Source organism: Vulpes lagopus, chromosome 14 (genome assembly GCF_018345385.1).
Source record: "Vulpes lagopus strain Blue_001 chromosome 14, ASM1834538v1, whole genome shotgun sequence".
NCBI classification, from domain to species: domain Eukaryota; kingdom Metazoa; phylum Chordata; class Mammalia; order Carnivora; family Canidae; genus Vulpes; species Vulpes lagopus.
The window spans coordinates 25,537,975-25,553,031 of record NC_054837.1 but is presented as its reverse complement, the minus strand read 5'-3'; the positions used below and the strand labels follow the sequence as shown (position 1 = coordinate 25,553,031).

The 15,057-nt window shown below is 49.6% G+C and overlaps 1 protein-coding gene across 1 annotated transcript in view; it reads right to left on the bottom strand.

Annotated features, from left to right (window-relative positions):
• The window catches only part of RBM19 (RNA binding motif protein 19), a 122,066-nt gene extending 112,801 nt beyond the window's left edge, over nt 1-9,265 (bottom strand). The window contains exons 1-6 of the mRNA XM_041729239.1: nt 9,116-9,265; nt 5,573-5,755; nt 3,996-4,121; nt 3,203-3,241; nt 2,706-2,901; nt 1,302-1,567 (exon numbers count right to left, since the gene is read on the bottom strand). Of these exons, the coding sequence (XP_041585173.1) occupies nt 1,302-1,567; nt 2,706-2,901; nt 3,203-3,241; nt 3,996-4,121; nt 5,573-5,755; nt 9,116-9,151 (846 nt within the window). The 5' untranslated portion in view covers nt 9,152-9,265. The remainder of the gene's footprint in view (nt 1-1,301; nt 1,568-2,705; nt 2,902-3,202; nt 3,242-3,995; nt 4,122-5,572; nt 5,756-9,115) is intronic.
• Between the last annotated feature and the right edge of the window lie 5,792 nt (nt 9,266-15,057).

Below are 15,057 nucleotides of genomic sequence, written 5' to 3'. Positions count from 1 at the left end.
TCCTAGCCTATTAAATCTTCACAACCACCTTGGAGAGGTATGGGTTCAGGATTGTCTTTATAATTCTGAAATCCAAATAGCTCTGAAAAAAATCTAAATTTTCTATAATTCCTTGGGCAACAAAACTTGCCCTGACTTCGAGTCCTTGACCAGCAAAATCTGCTGAGTTGATGTGAGACAACCAACATCTACCTTTACCCATTGTAGCACAAGTGGTTGTTTCTGGTTTCGCTGTGGAAATAGACATGTGCTTGATCATGGGGTGCTGCCCTAGACCCCGCTGAGGGTGCTACATACACTGCACGAGGCATTGAGGTATCTTCCCGAACTCTGAAATTTTGAATGCCAGCATATGGTTAGGCACAGGGGTTTTAGAAACCGGACACGGAGGCCATTGCCATGCTGTCATCCTAGATGAGGATCAGCAGCATGAGGCAAAGCACCTCACCCTGGCTCCCATGGCTACTCTGTGTTGGAGCTGGCATTTTGAACCCATAGCTCTCTGACTTCGCCATATACTCGACTACCTCTCTGAAATACATATTTTTAGGAGATAAGGACAGGTTGTGGCAAAGAGAAGGGGCTGAAAATCAAGGAGGGAGGGTGCCAAGGAAAGAGAAAAGAGAGCAGTGATGTCTGGAGCCTTGAAGAGGGCCAGGTGGAGAAGAGGGACGTGAGGGGATGGGGACCCAAACATGACCTGCCCCGTGTCTGAGGGGAGAGGACGCCCTAGCAGGAGAAAAGATAGCTGTCCCCAAAGGCAGCACCCACATCTGTAATGTAGACTTCAGAGCCCAGCAGGCCTGGTCTGAGTCCTGACCCCAATACTTCCCAGCTGTGACCTTGGGCACACTTTCCTTTGCTGGGCCTGTTTCCTTCCCTGTAAAATGGGACAAGAATCCCCCACTCCCCAGAAAGCTGTCATAAGATTTCATAACAAATGACAGCCCAGCAGATAGTTAAGTACTCAATTCATTCCATCTACTATGGTCAACTGTGGCTCACACCTGCCTACCCTGCTACTAAGCACAAAGCATCCTACACCCAGGTCCCTTGTGCAGCTCATTAACACCCCACAGCTCCAGAAAGGAGGTGGCTTGTCCAAGTCCACATAGAAAATAAACTCAGAGGGGAGAAGCGCTTGCCTGATGTCACACAGCAAGCACAGGGCAGGGCTGAGAGCTGAAGGCAGGTCGCTGAGCTGCTGAGCTGCCTTCAGGAAAGGTGAGTGAGGATGAGGACAGCTGTCCCCCCTCCTCCCACCACCTCCCAAGAGTCACTGTGCATCCCACCACACACACCTCAGCTCGGGCTGCCCCTGGTATCTCATTCCCAGATGGGGCACCCTGCTCTGGGCCGGCCACTGGCTTCCCTCTGTCCTGCTGGTTGGGTGCAGCGCCAGGGGCCTCCTCCTCGGCCCCACTCTCTCCCCCGCAGCTCACAGCTTCATCTTCACTCTCCTCTTCCAAGGATGACAGCGACTCGGACTTCACCATCTTGGATTTTAGGTAATCCATGTCGGACAGCTCCTTGTGCACGGCTGCCCTGGGTTTGTGGCCATCCTCATCTGCAAAAAAGGGAGGCTGGGGTCAGTGACAGTCAGGGGAGGGCAGAGGCCTGGAAGGCAGAGAGCATGGCGGAGCCACCGCGAGTGGCATGACGCACCGAACACCCGCCGTGGGTCTGCCGATATGTAATGTTAATCAGGGTGAAACTGCTGGGAGTTCTGGTATTTCACATGAGTCAAGAGAGCTCCATAGCTCCCCACTAGTGCCCTGCACCAGACTTGCCCTCCTCAATCTGCTCTTTCCACTGCAGCCTATGTGATTATTCTGAGAGCACAGACAGGATTGTCACTCCTTGCCTAAAACTTTCCAGTGGTTTGCAGATGCTTGCAGGACACCCATGCTCACCAGGCACGTGTGAGCTAACTGGCTTCTCCCCCAGCTCCAGCGCCTCCTCTCCAGCCACCCCAAACCATGCAGGGCCCCCTCAGACACCTGCACTGCCCTTTCCTGTGTGTCCTGGCCATGTTCTCCCCTTGGCCTGCAATGCCCCCCTTCCTGCCTCTCCCCTGCTGTACCCCACCAACTCCCAGTGAGCCCTCTGGACCCCAGTTTTGCACAAAAACTTAACCAGGCATAAAATTCACATTAAATCCCTTCTCTCACCTTCAAGCAAAATTACAAGTGACCCACAACCAGAGCAGTTCCTACTCTGGACTGCAACTGCTCAGGTTCTCTCTGCCCCCACACTATGCTGTGAGCCCCTTTCAGGACAGAGGCCCCCTTCCTCCCCACCTCAGAGGCCTTCCCCGGGAGCCCTCCTACCCCCTTTCTTGCTTTCTCTCCATGGTGCTCATCTTTAAATATCATCCTAAATAGTGGACTTAATTTTGTATTGTTTCTCTCCCCCAACTAGAATGACAGCTCCATGCAGAGCAGGATTCTTTTGTCTTTTGCTCACTGTGCTCCATCCTCAATGCCCAAAGTAGTACCTGGCATTCAGGAGCTCAATAAATATCTGACTGACTGGAACCAGGATGGGTCAGGGCATATCTTGGGTTGAATAATTGCCCCCACAGAGGACAGTGTCTCACGTCATCTCCTGGGTCTGTCACCAAAGGGCCCAAGGTCACATCCACAAGCCAGGACACACACAGGGGCACATACTCAGGCAGACAGGGTGCACATGGATGCCCTCACCTTCTGGGTCCTCCCCAGTCCCCTCCTCGTCACTCTCCTGTCCTGAGTCGGAGTCAAAGTTCAGGTAGTCACTGGCAGGAGGCTTGCTCTTCCCTTTCAAGGGCTCAATGTCCAGGGCGTCATTTGCCCAAGTGGCTGTCTGTGTCCGCTTCTGGTGTGCTGACAGGAACTCCTGGAACTCAGTGTCTTCCTTCAGCTGGTGGCACCGGGGAAGTGGGGAGAAGGGAGACCAGGCAGAGAAGGCTCAGCGAGGGCATCTGCTCTAACTACCCCTACCCCAAGCTCCTTTCTCCTGCCAGCCTCTGGAGGACCCCTGGGATCAGCTGGGCACACTCGTCATCACATAAATAGACTAAAAAGCCCCAGAGATGTGGCAAGGGAAGACGAGAGGCATGTCTCTGCTTGCCAGGCTGCCTCCCTCCATCTGAGCCTGCCACAGCCCTCCCAGTGCCATCCTGGGTACCTCCCCTCTGGGTCCACAGGACACACTCGCTCACCTTCTCCAGCTCACTTGCTACCTTTTTTGTCTTGTCATCCTGCAAACAGAAGGCACAGACAGGGAGGATTACAGATGAACAATGAGGGGGGACAGAAGACATTGTCTGGGGAGGGGCCATCTTGAGGAACTATCTTTTTTTTTTTAATAAATTTAATTTTTATTGGTGTTCAATTTGCCAACATACAGAATAACACCCAGTGCTCATCCCGTCAAGTGCCCCCTTCAGTGCCCGTCACCAATTCACCCCCACCCCCCGCCCTCCTCCCCTTCCACCACCCCTAGTTTGTTTCCCAGAGTTAGGAGTCTTCATGTTCTGTCTCCCTTTCTGATATTTCCTACCCATTTCTTCTCCCTTCCCTTCTATTTCCTTTCACTATTATTTATATTCTCCAAATGAATGAGAACATATAATGTTTGTTCTTCTCCGACTGACTTACTGCACTCATCATAATACCCTCCAGTTCCATCCATGTTGAAGCAAATGGTGGGTATTTGTCATTTCTAATGGCTGAGGAATATTCCATTGTATACATAAACCACATCTCCTTTATCCATTCATCTTTCGATGGACACTGAGGCTCCTTCCACAGTTTGGCTATTGTGGACATTGCTGCTAGAAACATCGGGGTGCAGGTGTCCCGGCGTTTCATTGCATCTGTATCTTTGAGGAACTATCTGCGAGGGAGTCTCTGGTCCTTCCCGTTCCCACTGCCCTGTCTTCCCCCCTCCTCCCACAGGGGTGACTGCCTTGCTGACCTGGGGGATGCAAGTGGGAGTAACCACGTACATACTTTCTTAGGTTCTGTGGGGACGAAGTCTTTGTCTTTTGAAGGATTCTTAGACTGGCTTGTTTTCTGAGCATGTTTGCTCCAGGCTCGGGGCTTTGTTGGGTCCCCAAATGACTTACAGAACTCCACCTGCACAGGAGAGAGAGAGTGATAAGGACACTTGCCACCAGCCCAGCACAGGTGCTACCCTTCAGCACCTCAGAGCTGGGCTTTTGAAAAAGGCAGCTGTCGTTTACTAGTTGAGTCAGTTAAAGCAAATTATAATTGACCCTTGAACAACATGGGGTTAGGGGCACTGACCTCTTCCCTGTGGAATTAAAAATCTGTACATAACTTTCAACTCCCCCAAAACCTAACTACTAGAAGTCTACTATTGACTGGAAGCCCTACCAATAATAATTGATTAACTTGTATTTTGTGTGTCATATGTATTATGTACTATATTGTTACAACAGGCTAGAAAAAAGAACGTTGAGGAAAACATAAGAGAAAATGTATTTACAAAAAAATCCATGTATAGGTGAGCCTGCGCAGCTCAAACCCTAACTGTCCAATTGTTGGCCTCCACTGGCCTCCAGTCCCTAAAGTCATTACAGTCACTACACTTAGCAACAAATTCCACACACCAGGCAGTCAGGAGTCCTCTGCAAGCAGGAATACATGGAGCCTCCAAAACAGCAGGAGGGAGCAGCCAAGACCCTCCCCACTTCTCAGATGGGAAATGTGAAGTCACTTGCCCCAGCCAGGCACCCTGGGAGAAGGTAACAAAGTGGAGATGGCTGGGGGGGAGGCGCGCAGGGGGGGAGAGGCTGGCCCTAGAGTGGGAGTTCTCAGCCATCTAGCCCCTAGGGTGGCTGACACAGGGTCTGGCACGAGGCAAGGCTAAGCTAACAGCTTCCGGAATCACCATAATTACCATGGAGTGAGCTCAGCTAGCCCCCATGGAGCTCAGCTAGCCCCAGAGAACGGGCTCCAGGGCAATGAGAGGCGGGTGACAACTCAGAAGCCTGGAAGTGCTCGAGGTCAAGCCTGAGCTGGTATGTTCCCTCAAAACGCTCCTCCCCCCCAAAGGGGCTGCACTTCTGGCCACTCCCCTTTCTAGACTTTCAAAAGAGTTCTGCTGTTTCTGTAGCAATGACAAGAGCCCAAAGTACAAAACCCAAATCAACAGACAAGTAAAAGGAAAGTGGGGAAAAAAAAATGTTTTTACCCCAATTCCTATTACCCAAACAGAGAAATTAATGTTTTGGTAAAAATCCTTCTGCATGGCTCTTTCTGTGTTTCACACACGTATAAATTAAGAAATGTGGTTCTGTGTGAATGGGATCACGTGATACATACTTGTCTAACATCTGGTTTTCTCTTCTCAACGAAGCGTTACGGATGTTTTACCAAGTCATTAAATGTACATGAGCGAGAAAAAATTAAAAAATAATAAAAAGAAATGTACATGAGCGACAGGGATGGGACTTCCTTCTCCAGGAAGCTCTCCTGACACCTCCTCAGCCAGGCCACAGGCTTCCTTTGTTCCCCAGAAGTCCCTGGTGCTTCCCTGTCACAGTGGGCAAAGACTGACTCACCGTGATCCGGGAAGTGTCGATAAAACTCCTGTTGAAATGGTTCAGTGCCGACCGGGCCTCTTCCTCTGACTTGAAGCCAATGAAGCCAAACTTACGGAACTTGCCATCTTTGGTGAACTTCAGGCTGCAGTCTGTCAATGTGCCAAAGGAGGCAAACAGCTGCCTGAAACGGTCCTCCTTCATCTACAATAGAAGGGGTGCAGTGAGGGAGGAGCAAGGAGTTCTCAGAGCCAAGGGGGCAGGAAGGAGACCCAGGGCCCTGAGATTCCCTGAAGGCAAAGTCAGACAAGGCTGGGGCACAGTGTGCTCTGCAGCGGGGCTGGCTCCAGCTCTGGCTCAGACACTGCCTGGCTTACTTCACCAATGGCTGCAATGAAATCATCCTATGGTATGGGCTGTTCAGAGGATAAAGAGACCCATGATGTAAGGAGGCCAGCACCGTGGCTGCCCCAGAGCCAATACCTGATGATGTCAGAATAAATGCACAAATGAACGAATGTGGTAAGTTATACTTGTTTGCTCACTGTGGTAGAGGGAATAGCGAAGTACCCTGAGAGACGTCCATGTCCTAATCCCTGGGACCTGTGAGCATGTGACTGTACATGGCCAAAGTGATTTCACAAATGTGATTTTGTTAAGGATCTAGAGATGGGGAAGTTATCCTGGATTATCCTGGCGGATCCAACGTCCATGTCCCATTATGCAAGAGAGGCAGGAGGGTCAGGACTGGAAAAGGCAATGTGATGTTGAAGACGGAAAGAGACTGCAAGGGGACACCTGGGAGCTGTCAGTTAAGCCTCTGCCTTCGGCTCAGGTCCCGATCTCAGGGTCCTGGGATTGAGCCACATGTCCAGCTCCCTGCTCAGCAACAAGTCTGCTTCTCTCTCTCTCTCTCCCCCCCACCCCCATTCATGTTCTCTCCTCAAATAAATAAATACAAACTTTAAAAGACAGAACGAAAGAGACTGCAAGATGCCTCGCTGTTGGCTTTGACCATTCAGAATATGGCCAAAAATCAAGAAGCACAGGCAGCATCGAGAAGCTGAAAAAAGGCAAGGAAACAGATTCTCCCCAGGGTCTCCAAAATGAAGGCAGCCCTGCCAACACCTTCATTTTAGGATTTCTCCCCTCCTAAACTGTAAGATAATAAATGTTTATTGTTCAAACCACTAAGTTTGAGGTAATTTCTTACAGTAGCACTAGAAAACTAATTTATTAACGTTATTATTATTATTCAATCAAGGGACCCAACATTATGGAAATTGGCCCCTGGCATCCCCCCATCCTCACTTCAGCCTTATTCCTCAATTCGGTGAGTCTTCCAAACAGTTTCTGGGAGATCTGTGTGTGGGTAGCAGTGTGGACACCAAGAACCCCACAAGTAGCTAAAATAAAGTCTAAGATTCAAGAAACTAGAGACCTTGGCAGCCTAGTAGGAAGGGAAAACACATTTTCTGAGGCATGTTCTTAGTAAACTCTGCTCATTAAAACTTTGTATCTCCCTATGAGTCTGGAATTATTATCCGCATTTTACAGAGGAGAAAATGAAGCTCATACAGGATGAATGATCTACCCAAGGTCTACAGAATCAAGATCTGTGACTCAGCTCAGATACATAAAAGGCAGTGAATTCATCTTCCCCATTACTTGGGAGCCCCCAGACTCAAATCTGACCCCATTATTCCTCCGTCAAGAACCTCTTGGTGACTTCCTAATGCCAAAGGCTCAAGAATAAGCAGCTAAGGTAAAATGTGAGATTCTCCATGATCTATCTTGACTGACCCCTTGAGCACTATCTCTTGTCAAATGCCTTGCAACCTTCCCTGCTTCTCACCTCTGAGGCTTTATGAGTTGTCTCCCCATATGAAATCTTCCCAGCAGACCCGGGCTACCTTCTCTTCATTCTCAGTTCGATCAGCTCCCCCAGGAAGCCTCTCCTGGACTCCTTGGGTGGGTCAGGTGACCAAGCCCTCTGTGCTCACACAGCACTGGGTCATGCTTCCATCCCTGCTCCTTACATCATAGTGATCTGGTGTCCTCTGCTAGACTGTAAATGCCATATAGGTGGGGATTGAGTCTTATCCCCCACTGTCTACAATGTCAGCAATATAATGAGTACTTACTGCTAAATACACATCGGAAAAGAGTTAAGAAAGAGTGCATGCTACCATGACAAGAGAGACAGTAGGGTGTAGGGGTCGGAAATGCAAATTCTAGACATAGACTGTTCAATTCAATGAATCCCTGCTCTACGAATTACCAGTTGTGTGTGACCTTAGGCAAGTCACTTTCCCTTGCTGTTGCTCAGGTTCTTCATCATTAAAATGGAACCTACTGGGGGCAGCCCAGGTGGCTCAGCGGGCTGGTGCTGCCTTCGGCCAAGGGTGTGATCCTGGGTCTTGGGACTGAGTCCCACGTCGGGCTCCCTGTGTGGAGCCTGCCTCTCCCTCTGCCTGTGTCTCTGCCTCTCTCTGTGCGTCTCTCATGAATAAATAAGTAAAATCTTTAAATAAATAAAACGGAACCTACTTTGTAGGGTTTTGCTGAGGATTACTTGGGTTACTTTACAGAAAGCAACTGGTACAGCGCCTGGCACATAGTAGGCTCTCATATGGTAGCTGCTACTACTGTCTTTTTTTTTTTTTTCTTAATTAATTCTTTCATTCACCAGACAAGACGCACAATGGTAAGAGAGTCATTCCAATGAGGGAGGAAGCCCAATGAGATGGAAGTGAAGGGGAAGAAGAGGGTAGCCATGCTAAAATCCTCATCCATCAAAGCGAGGCATCAAGAGACACTGCCTAAAGCAGACGGGTGGATCATAATGTATTCTGAAAGTCTACTCTTTGGGGGTAAATAATGGAAGAATTAAAAACAGTAATACAGTAGACTGAAAGAATAGATGATCGGGCTCCTCATCTTTCATGGGGGAGGGTCAGCACTCATTGGGGGTAAACGGAGCAAGAAACCGAGGAGAAAGCACACTGCTGAGACCTGGAGGGGTACCGAGGAGGAGTCCTAAAAGCAGGTCACTGAAGATGGGTACCCCTGGAGACCGACCGAGGGCAGCCCGGGGCTAGCACGGAGGAAGGCTTCGCTTCTCATTTCGTACACTACCGTAGGGCTTGCACTCTTTTTGGGGGTACTGTTTGAATCCTTAAGATCCCGTCATAGGTCTCCCACAAGAGAGAAAAGTTAAAAACCACGATAAGGCAGAAACAGCTTCGTGTCGTCACTGCCCCCCACGAGAGACGCTCCTGAGGAGTCCGGAAGGTCTCTCATCCCATTCAGCACACGCGGGGCACGGGGGCCCCCCAAAGAGTTGTCGCGATGGGAGCCAGGTACTTCCGGGCGCCTTGAGCGGCCACTACCCGCTCTCCCGACCGTCAAATAAGGATTTGCCGAGAACCCTGCCCCTCTTGGGTTTCGACTGCGCCCGGAATCCTCCCAAGGGCCAAAGCCCCTCAATTCTCTCCAGCCATCTCTTTCCTAGTCCCCAGCTCCTGGCCGGCCCCGATCCCAGATTCCGCGCTCTGCACTCACCCCATTCGGGAGGTTTTTAACGATCAGTCGCGACATGGCGCACGGTCCCTGCTGCTTCGATTCCAGCGCGGACCGGCGGCGGCTTCCACCAGCAACTTTCACGCTCCCGCCCTGGGCGCCGCCATCTTTGGCGAGCCGGAACAAGATCACGTGCTCCGGACGTCAGCACGCTCCCTCCGGAAGCAGGCGTGGCCTAACCGGAGCGACCCTAGGAAGCCACACCCCCCAAGGGGCGGGCCTGAGCGCTTGCCTTCTGCGCAGGCGCGGGCTGTTGGGCCGCGCCCGGGGAAACACGTGCAGCGCTGCAGTCTGCAGGGGGCGGCGGTGGTTCCCAAAGCTGGCGGGAGGTTGCGTGTGGCCCGGGGTACGGGCGGGGGGGCTGGGCGTGAGTCCGGTGAACTCTGCGAAGACGTTTCAGCCTCCTCCTGTATTCTGTATTATTAGTGTGTCCTAAAGCTGCCCTGAGAAGGGAGGATGCATTAGGGATGCTTTTGCCTCCCCTGCACAGGTGCGGGGCCTGAGCCTCGGAGCGGCAGCCAGGCGCCAGGAAGCAGCGTCTGAGCATCGCTTGCAAATATCAGGATGTGTGCACTGGAAATCGGGTCTGCCGGGCGAGTGGACCGGGAACCAGATCCCATCCAGCTTGCTCAAAGTCACAGGGCTGGGACGGATGGAGTATTAAGCGGTTTTAAGAGCTAGGTTATAAGGTTCATGGGGTTCCTGCAGCTGCTGCAACAAATTACCAGAAATACAGTGACTTTAAACAGCAGAAATGTGTTCTTTGGCAGTTCTGGAGGCAAGAAACCCCAAATCAAGGTGTCAGCAGGGCTGCGCTCCTCTGGTAGTCTGTAGGGGAAGGTCCTTCCTTGCCTGGCCCGCCTCCTGGTGGCCCCAGGTGTCCCTTGACTTGTGACTGCATCCTCCCCTCCCCCGCATGCCGCTCCCCCAGAGTGAGTCCAATCCGCTTCCCTCTCCTCTGTTGTTGTTGTTGTTTTTGAAATTTTTAAAAAAGATCTTTATTTATTCACAAAGGACACACAGAGAGAGGCAGAGACACAGGCAGGGGGAGAAGCAGGCTCCTTGCAGGGAGCCCGACGTGGGACTCTATCCCAGGACCCTGGGATGACAACCTGAACCAAAGGTAGACAGACGCCCAACCACTTAGCCACCCAGGCGCCCCTCTCTAACCGGGTTTAGAGCCCGTCTCAAATCCAGGATGATCACATATCAAGACCCAGCTTTCTATCTGCAAGGACCCTTTGCAGCTAAGGTCACATTCCTAGGTTCCAATGGTTAGGGCATGGAGGTATAGATCTCTTTGGGGGACACTCTTCAACCCCCTACGTCAAGATTTACTTGCTTTATGGTAGGTTACTTGGAAGATCGAATTTCACCCTCTCCACCTCTTGCAGAAAATCTATTCGAGGGAAGCACACGTACACACGTGAAAATGTACCCTCATGCCTAGAGTAGATGATTTAAGGGGTCACTGTGTTTCAGTGTCATTCATTTATTCGACAGATATTTATTGATATTCATGAAAGTGCTGTTTAATTAAATGACAATTAGGGGGTTGTTTTTTTCACTCAGAGACCCTGGTCAGGACGGGATGGAGCAGGCTTTATAAGGCAGCTCCGGGATATTAGCCTTTTATGAGGGGCCAAGTGCGGGTTGCCCGGCCAATCCTGGTTTCATGTACTTTTATTTTATTATTTTCGTGAACTGCCTTTATTAAAATGTGCAACTACATGTAGCCTTCCCTAAAGAAATTCACAAATCAGAAGGTCTTTCAAAGGTATTAAAAGAAATGGAGTGCTGTCTGCCAATCCGCACGTCCCAAGGCTGGGCCAGGAAAATATGGTCGCCACATGTTGGGGACAGAGGGACCACTCCTGGGCTATGTATCCCCATGCATTTAATAAACAGTCACTTGTAACATTATTAGTCTTCCTGCTCTCCTGCCTTGCCTGTTTGTCTCCTGCCTTTTCTTTTCTCTCCCAGCAAATATAATCCTGGGGCACCTGGATACCACCAGGCTGGCCTCTCTGATTACCCTCAAGGATTAACAATCAGGCAGGTCAAAGCTAGCACCACTTGAGGCCTCCACGAGTGTATTGGGGACTGTGGAAAGCCGTGTCTGGATCCTGGGGGGAGTTCCCTTCCCCGGAGGAGAAGGCCCTCTGCCCACCACGATCCGACCGACCTTTGGAAAGTGCTTCTACACGGTAAAGTAATAGATACCCAAAATGCCTTCGGGCATCTTCCTTTCTACTTAAAATGTCTCAACATTGCCCCATCCCCTGGGCCCTGAGAAGCCCATTTTCCTTCTCAAAATTTATTTTTTTTAAAGATTTTTATTTATTTATTCATGAGAGACACACACACACAGAGGCACAGACACAGGCGGAGGGAGAAGCAGACTCCATGCAGGGAGCCCGACGTGGGATTCGATCCCAGGTCCCCAGGATCAGGCCCTGGGCTGAAGGTGGCGCTAAACCGCTGAGCCACCCGGGCTGCCCTCAAAATTTCTTTTGGTAAATGAATTGGATTTTTAAGAGATCAAACATACATCCAGCAACCATCACTCCTGCCTCCCCATCCAATCTGTTCTTCTTCCTGCAGGAAACCGCTGTTAGGAACTTCTCATCTCTCTCTCTGGGGACAGCCAAGCTTGTGGTTGTTGCCACAGGAAAGCAGCCACAGATAAGACATACATGAATGTGCATGGCCGTGCTCCAATAAAACAGTATTGATGGACACTGCAATTTGAATTCCATATCATTTCTTGGGTCCCATAATGGTATTCGTTTTTTCATATTTTTTTTCTACCATTTAAAAATGTGAAAGTCATTCTTAGCTGTGAAGTCATACAGTAACGGGTGGCTGGCCAATTTGGCCCAAAACATAGTTTGCTGACCTGCATGTAGAAGTGAGCATGCAGGGATCCCTGGGTGGCACAGCAGTTTGGCGCCTGCCTTTGGCCCAGGGCGCGATCCTGGAGACCCGAGATCGAATCCCACATCAGGCTCCCGGTGCATGGAGCCTGCTTCTCCCTCTGCCTGTGTCTCTGCCTCTCTCTCTCTCTGTTGTGACTATCATAAATAAATAAAAATTAAAAAAAAAAGAAGCGAGCATGCATAGAGAGCTTTTTCTTTCTTTTTTTTTAATAAAGATTTTATTTATTTGTTCATGAGAGACAGAGACAGAGACAGAGGGAGAAGCAGGCTCCATGCAGGGAGCCCGATGCAGCACTCGACCTCAGGTCTCCAGGATCACACCCTGGGCTGAAGGCGGCACTAAACCATTGAGCCACCCGGGCTGCCCTAGAGAGACTTTTCTTAAAAAAACAAAACAAAACAAAAATCTTTTCTGCACCTTGCTTTTTGCCCTCTAGAATATGTCTTAGCCATTATTTCATGTCTACAAATACCTCCCAAATCCTTTTAATTTTCAAAATACCTTTAAAAATATTTCATAAACTATTTTAGAATCATTTTAGGTTTATAGAAAGGTTGTGAAATGTTAGAGTCCCCATATACCCTGCACCCAATTTCCCCTGCGGTTAGCATTGCGATGGTATATTTGTTACAATTTGTCACAATTGAACCTATATTGACGCATTGTCATTAACTAAAGTCCATGCTTTGTTTGGATTTCCTCAGTTTTCCCCTGATACCCCGCCCCTTTTTTTTGTTCTGAGCATTCCTGTTTCTTCCAGTAGCAGCTTTTCTAGGGATCCTGACACCTTTTAATTTAATGCAGTCCAGCAAATATTTGAGTGACTTTTGTGCCCAATACTGGGGCTACAGCAGTTAATAAAACAGGCATTTCCCTGTGCTCAGGGAGGAGCTGACGTTGGACTAATTACACGTGCAGTGAGCACTCTAAGAAGTGGAGTATAGTCCCCAGGGGACCTGATTGAGGCTGGGGAATCTAAGTCACTCCTGGGGGTGACTCGAAAGGGCACGAGAGGGTGTGGGAAGGAGAGAGCACCTTCTGGCAGAGAGGACAGCATAGAACAGCAAGTGAGAAGTCTGCAGGCAGGGAACAGCATGGCCTGGCCCCTGGGAGCTGAGCATGGCAGGTGCTACAGGGAAGGTGTCAAAACCCCAAGCCTCAGCCAGAGGGTGGCCCTGGACTCAAATCATGGCTTGCCGCATACTGGCTAGGGGGTCTCCAGCAAACTACTGGTCCCAGAGTTCGTTTTCTATAAAATTGGATAATGGTAGTACCCGGTGTGTGGTGAAAGTAAAACATGATAATGTGTATACAGAGCAGCATTTGCGAGCACCTGAATGTACATTTTCACTATATTTTAAAATATGTTTTATTGAGAGAAGTGCAAGGAACACCCGTGTATCCTCACCAGGCTCACTGAGTATTGACATTCACCTCATTTGACTTCTGTCTCTCTCTATAGTCTTGTTATTACAAAACCGTTTGTAATCATCATGGCCCTTCACCCTGAAACACTTTACGTACATTTGACACATAACCACAGTGCAGTCAAACTCAGAACGTTTAATATTGATACAATATTTTTTATTTTTATTATTTTTATTTTTTAAAAAAATTTATTTATTTTTTCATGAGAGACAGGGGCGGGGGGAGAGAGAGAGAGAAAGGCAGAGACACAGGCAGAGGGAGAAGCAGACAGAGAAGCAGGCTCCACACAGGGAGCCGGATACGGAACTTGATCCCGGGACTCCAGGATCGCGCCCTGGGCCAAAGGCAGGCGCCAAACCGCTGAGCCACCCAGGGATCCCCGATACAATACTTTTTTAAAGATTTATTTTAGAGCGGGGCAGCCCGGGTGGCTCAGCAGTTTGGTGCCGCCTTTGGCTCAGGGCCTGATCCTGGAGACCCGGGATCGAGTCCTGCATCGGGCTCCCTGTATGGAGTTTGCTTTTCCCTCTGCCTGTGTCTCTGCCTCTCTCTCTCTCTGTGTCTTTCATTAATGAATAAATAAAATCTTAAAAAGGATTAAAAAAAGATTTATTTTAGAGAGAGAGAGAATGTGCACACACAATTAGGGGGAGGGGCAGAGGGAGAAGGAGAGAGAGAAATCCTCAAGAGGACTCCACGCTGAGCAGGGAACCCGATGCAGGACTCAATCCCAGGACTCTGAGATCATGACCTGAACCCAAATCAAGAGTTGGAGGCTCAACCGACTGGGCCCCCAGGTGCCCCGATATTGATACAATGCTTTTTACCTAATAATGCATATGCAAATTGCAACAAGTGTCTCAATCACCACTGTTTCCCTGGCCCATAACTCAGCCCAAGATTAGGTGTTGCCATCCTTTGTCATGTCATGTTAAACTCCTCCACTCTGTAGCATCTAATCAGCCTTTCTGTACCTCTGGTGCCCGTGATAGTTTTGAAAGCTGCAGGTCAGTCATGGTGTAGACTGTCCCTCAGGGTTGATTGGACTAACACTTTCCCCTTGATTGAATTCGAGCTGTGCTGCCGATTTGTTGCAAAGCTGGTGAAGGGAACACAGGGGAAGGGCTGTGTGCCAGGTTCCTCCTCTGCAATGCTTTTCCCTTTGTCATTAATAAATCATCCATGGGCTTTTAGAAAATTTGCCAGTATTTAGAAAGGCTTAGAGGCCATTGATTTTAGTTTGTATAGGGTCACACAAGTCCCAGGCCATGGCTCTCCTATCCATTGACACTTGGGGAAACCAAGACCACAAAAGAAGGAAACACTTGCTCAAGATCACTTAATAGAAATCAAGGCCAGGTTCAAGCTGGGCTCCTCTTGCTCCTCCCCTACTGTGCCCTTTCCCTGGGGTCAGGAAATAGGGGCAGCGAGGGAGGTGCTGGAGACTATTACCCTATGTGTAACTGCCTGACATTCTCCATGGGTGTCAGCCCATCACCCCGGAACCCCCTGCCCAGAAGAGTATCCCCTTACTCCCAGGAAGCTGCGCAGTGACT